The sequence below is a fragment of the Capsicum annuum genome, unplaced genomic scaffold (genome assembly GCF_002878395.1).
Source record: "Capsicum annuum cultivar UCD-10X-F1 unplaced genomic scaffold, UCD10Xv1.1 ctg4890, whole genome shotgun sequence".
Classification (NCBI taxonomy): domain Eukaryota; kingdom Viridiplantae; phylum Streptophyta; class Magnoliopsida; order Solanales; family Solanaceae; genus Capsicum; species Capsicum annuum.
The window spans coordinates 54,960-60,267 of record NW_025856642.1 but is presented as its reverse complement, the minus strand read 5'-3'; the positions used below and the strand labels follow the sequence as shown (position 1 = coordinate 60,267).

The 5,308-nt window shown below is 38.0% G+C and overlaps 1 protein-coding gene across 1 annotated transcript; it reads left to right on the top strand.

The window, feature by feature from the left end:
- The first annotated feature begins 2,221 nt into the window (after positions 1 to 2,221).
- LOC107852171 (probable calcium-binding protein CML22) lies at positions 2,222 to 5,062 on the top strand. Its single transcript, XM_047403857.1, is given in 5 exon segments — positions 2,222 to 2,420; positions 3,558 to 3,797; positions 3,895 to 4,097; positions 4,515 to 4,689; positions 4,775 to 5,062. Coding segments are annotated over 5 exon segments (747 nt in total). The 5' UTR covers positions 2,222 to 2,404; the 3' UTR covers positions 4,888 to 5,062.
- Positions 5,063 to 5,308: the final 246 nt, after the last annotated feature.

Below are 5,308 nucleotides of genomic sequence, written 5' to 3'. Positions count from 1 at the left end.
GTAGGTATGATGTGACTTTTCCAAAAGTCTTCTGATGATAAACTGGGGAAAAAATTCAATTTCTGTTTTTGAAACTTTACTTTTCTGGCAAATAAAACCTATTTATAATAATATTTGTTTGGGATAATTTTCTTTTTAGTTTTGATGTGATTTCAGGAGCCTGCCCGAAGCACAGGGCGAATAAATGGAAAACCAAGCAACAAGGTGAAGAAATTGAAAGTTAAACAGATTGAAAAATGGCAAGTCAGGAGCCTGCATGAAGAATAAGATGAAGAAATTGAAAGTTAAGCAATGAGGTGAAGTATTGAAAAATCAAGCAACAAGTTGAAGAAATTGCAAGTCAGGAGCCCGCCTGAAGAATAGGGTGATGAAACTTAAGTCAGAAGTCCAACAGAAGCTGTATAGATAGGATTTTTGTAATTTCATTTATGTTTTAACTTGTAATTTTAATTTTTGATGTAATGACAGAGCCGTGGACCAGAGCCTCGATGGGACCTCACTCGACTCTCCAACTCGGCCGTCCTTCTTCTTTTTGTTTCTTCCCTGTGAATAATGGTCGGGTCAAAATTCTGTCTCGTTGTCTACTTCTTTGTATGAAAACACTTTGTGTTTACCTGCAAAGAGGGGCATGATGTAGACACATAATTTTGTCCCTCCCCGAAAGTATTTTTACCATTTTACCCTCGTCTTAGTGTGTGCCCTCACCCATGTGATAACCCCTTCCCAAAAAGACAAAAATAACAATTCCTAACTAATTTTATCTTATTCTAACAACCCCTCCCTATTAAAAATGACACATCACCATCACCACCCTACCTACCTATGTGATCCCCCTCCTTTTTCTTGTCCACAAAGAAAGAATATATGGATGGGGACCCACCAAAATTCCCATATCATAACAAATCCATGCCCATTATAAAAGAAAAATTCTAAGAGGGAAAAAGGGAGGCTCACTCTTTGATCATCATCTTCTCCACAATAACAACAATTACAAAATAATCTTCTTCACAAGAACAACAACAACAACAACAACAACAAAAAAAAAAAAAGGGGTGTCGGTGAACAGTAACCGGTGAAAAGTACCGGTGAACAGTAACCGGTGAACAGTATTAGTGAACAGTACCGGTAAATAGTAACGGCGTGAAAAGTGACGGTGAACGGGTCATTATTTGTCGAGTTGGATTGTTGGTGTTAAGGTTCGGCTCGAGGTTTCCGAGTGCAGACTCTTTTTATTCAAATAACATTGAGTTTGAAAGCTTCAAATTTAAGGTCTAATTCTTTCTTCTCTTTCATTTAATTCTTATGTGATTGTGATTGCGTGTGATTCAATACCGTGGTTTGTTTGCTGATGTGAACTGTTGGTGACATTTGGGTGTGTGATTGGTGAATTTTTGTTATTCTCGATTGGTGGATTGTGTATTGAAATGGGTTAATCACGTGGTTGAGAATGAATTAGGGTGAGGATTAAAAATGGAGGAAAATGAACTTGGTAGGCAAACGTAGGCCGAGTAGGAAAATTTAGGAATAACGATTTGTTGGAGTATTTGAATATGTGCGTGAATGGTACTTTCTACTTTATTGCACGAAAAGTTTAAATTGTACTCATTTGGCCGGGGAATGCCCCGAAGGATTTGTATTGATTTATCCGGGGAATGCCCCGAAGTAGCATGTATACAAATGAGGCTCGTGATCAAGGCCCGGAACGTCGGGTGGAGTTTAGTTTAGGATTAGTTTAGAATAGAATAGGTTTTATATTTCAACACCTCTTTTATTTTGGATCGAATAATTTGGACTGAACATTATTTTGGTTTGTTTTGAATTTTGTGTGATTTGTTTGTTTGCTTGTTTTGTGAGTTTATGTGGTTTGTACATTTGTAATGTCAAATTAGCCGATACGCTCCACCAAGCGGCCGTGGTCGAACCACGGGATCGAGGGGTGCCTAACACCTTCCCGTCGGTCAACAGAATTCCTTAGCCGGAATCTCTGTTCGTGGATCCATTTTTTTTTAGAGTCAAACCATTTCGAAAAGGATTTTCCAAAGGTGACTTGACACAACGGATTATGCCAAGTGGCGACTCTGAGTTTTGAATATAAAAGGTAATTTTCGAAACAAATCTTCATTTTTTGTCACTTAATAATAAAACCTTTTCAAACTTAAAAATTAATCTTTTGAAGTAGGAAAAAGGGTTGTGACAGTTGGTGGAAGAGAAAGAAATTAAAGTCCTAATGGGATTTTCTACTTTACTTTTCAAGAATCAATTTTTTTCCACATTGCCTTCTCTCCACTTCATCCCTTTTTCTCTATTCTCTTTGCATTCCCCTTTCTATACTCTACCTTTTACATATATTTATATGACCAAGAAAGCGCGTTTAATCTCTTAAGCTCTTTTCAGCATCAAAGCCATGAAAGATACAGTAGGTATGTTTCTTGTCAGAGTTTTTTTTTTGCAATCTCTCCTTTTCAACCTTTGTTGCCCTTTGGACACAGATTAGGATAGAAGGTTAGTAGGCATTAGAGCGTTGTCTCGCTTATCCTTCTATACTTGTAGCCGTAGTACTATTATTGTCATGTGATTAGGAGGTCATAGGTTCGAGTTGTGGAAATAGTCTCTTGCAGAAATGCAAGGTATGATTGTGTGTAATAGACCCTTGTGATCCGGCCCTTCCTTGGACCCCGTGCATAGCGGGAAGCTTAGCGCACCGGCCATCGGGCTGCCGTGTTTTTTTTTTCTTGCCTCAGGATTTTTGTTACTATGTGTTGTTTCCTGTCCTTTTTTTCACTGAATGGTTTGTCTTGATTTTTATAGTGTCTTGCCATGTTTCTTTGCTTCTGTTATTTCCTTTTCTGATCTGCTTTGATATCCTTTTTCTTGAGCCAAGGATGTATCAAAAACCTCTCTACCTCCCAAGGAGTAAGGTCTGCGTACACTCTACCCTCCCTAGACCCCACTTATGGGACTAACATTAGGTATGTTGTTGTTGTATGTTGTATCGAAAAGAACTTTGCAGCATGTAGACCTATTTTCAAAACCTGGAATTGGGATTGAGTGGAGAAAATGATTCAGAAGTGTAAGTGTTATGAGAATCCACCTGCCTGCGAAAAAACTTGTGAATTTGGAACTGCGATTCAGATAATTTCTATGTGGTTGAAGTTGTGATATAGTTATGATCAATGCATCAACCTTTTATGATGAGAGGTCTCGAAGAGCGAATGGTTATGCAAAAATTCTGATAGTCCTAAACTCTGTATATTTCGTCGAGGAATTTTAAGTAGTTAAACATGAAAAATGACTGTCAGTTTGTTATACAGTTTACGTGTGCTTGTTCCATCGATCAATATCGTTACATTTGTTATTTTATATGCAATGGCATGAGGTTGAAGTGGGTAAAATTCACAGAAACACAAATACTATTAACATGTTGTGACAGATTGTCCGACATGTTTGATGCTTACAGCAACATATCAATGTTTAGGATATCGAAAAAAACAGAATTTCTGATTGGTCATGATCGCCTCTGTCTACTATCGTTAACTTGAACTCTTTATTGTTCTAAGGCTCGGCTCAGCCATGTCCAGTATTCAAGTCATTATCCAACAAGGTTGGAAGTTTACTGTGCTTTTGCAATGAGCCGAAGAAGTATAGGAGACTGGATTCTAAGCTTGAAACAAAAATGATGGAGCTTAAGAGAAGTTCATCAGGACAAAGCAAATTCAGGTCAATCAATAGTATAATCTTGAAATTTCCTCGGTTTAAAGAGGGGTTGAAGGAGATAAAAGGCGTCTCTGAACAGTTTGGTTAGTAGCTTCTGTATACGTTTGGCTTTGTGAGTTTTCATTACAGCTTTACTGCCAACAGATTTATGCTTGTTCTATCTTTGGTTCTTTTCCTAAGATGAAGATTCAAATGGGACTATTGACCGGGATGAACTAAAGAAATGCGTAAAGAAGCTGCAATTTCATGTTAAAGAGGAGGAAATTGATGATCTTTTCGACTCTTGTGATTTGGATGAAAAGGAAGGGATTCAATTCAATGAGTTCATTGTTCTTCTATGTCTTCTTTATCTCGTGATGGATTCATCCTCCTCCTCCGATAATGTACGCGAAAACTGTCCTCTTCGTTGTTCTTCTTTCGTGTACTTCTACTAGATATTCACTTATCATGAGAAGCTATATTCCTTAGATTAGTAGTCGTGGTGTCGGTCTTGTAGTTTCTTGTAGTTCGATTATTTGTTACTATCTGTTAGATTCCTTATATCTCGATTGTCGTATTGTTTTGTTGTAGTTTTTGTTCTGTTACTATCTGTTGTTTCGTGTCTTCTGTTACTTTCTGTACTGGACTGCTTTGGACAGTCTTTTCTTGAGCCGAGGGTCTGTGGAAACAACCTCTATACCTCTGAGGTAGGGGTAAGGTCCACGTACACTCTACCCTTCCCAGACCCCACTTTGTGGGAGTACACTGGGTATGTTGTTGTTGATGTGAAGTTATATTCATTAGGATTGCGTTTATTTCAGACGTCGAAGATTGGCTCACCAGAGCTAGAAGCAACATTCAACACAATAGTTGAGGCATTCTTGTTTCTTGATAAAGGTGGTGATGGGAAACTGCACTAGAAAGATGTCATCAAGGTGCTAAACGATGAATGTCCTTCCGAGAAATCCCCTTCTCATGTCACTCGGACTCGATTTAGTACCGTCTTTCACCTTCTAAATTGTTTAAACTCAATTACTTGCTGTGATAACTTCTAACATGATGACCTGGTTGACAAATGCAGAAGAAATGGACTGGGACAGGAGTGGCAATGTCAGCTTCAGGCAATTTCTTTTCGCGTTTCTTGATTGGGTTGGGATAGACACAGACGATGAGAATCACACGACTAAAAGATAGACCAAGTGCACAAGGCAAATACAAATCAACAACGCCTCAACCAAACTAGTAGGTATCGGTTGTACGAATCCTCACTAACCATGTCACTCCGTTGAATGAAGTGAGGTCAGACTCATATTTGTACATATAAAGTAGCCTTCGGTATACGTTCAAGTTCAGTTATTGTTGCATTTAATCTGCTCAGAATATCTTCTTCTATTGTATCTAAAAGAACTCATGATCAAATTCACAAACAAACTGCGTATCTGATGTTTCTATTCCCACAATGCAACCAAAATCGTACACACTACATTAACAAAATGTTCTGCTGAAGCAACATAATCATACATCTCAAAACTTGTCACTGGTTTGAGACTAGCAAAAATAAATAGAAGAACAAAGGCATAAAGATATGAAAACTAATGTTCATATCTATCTACAT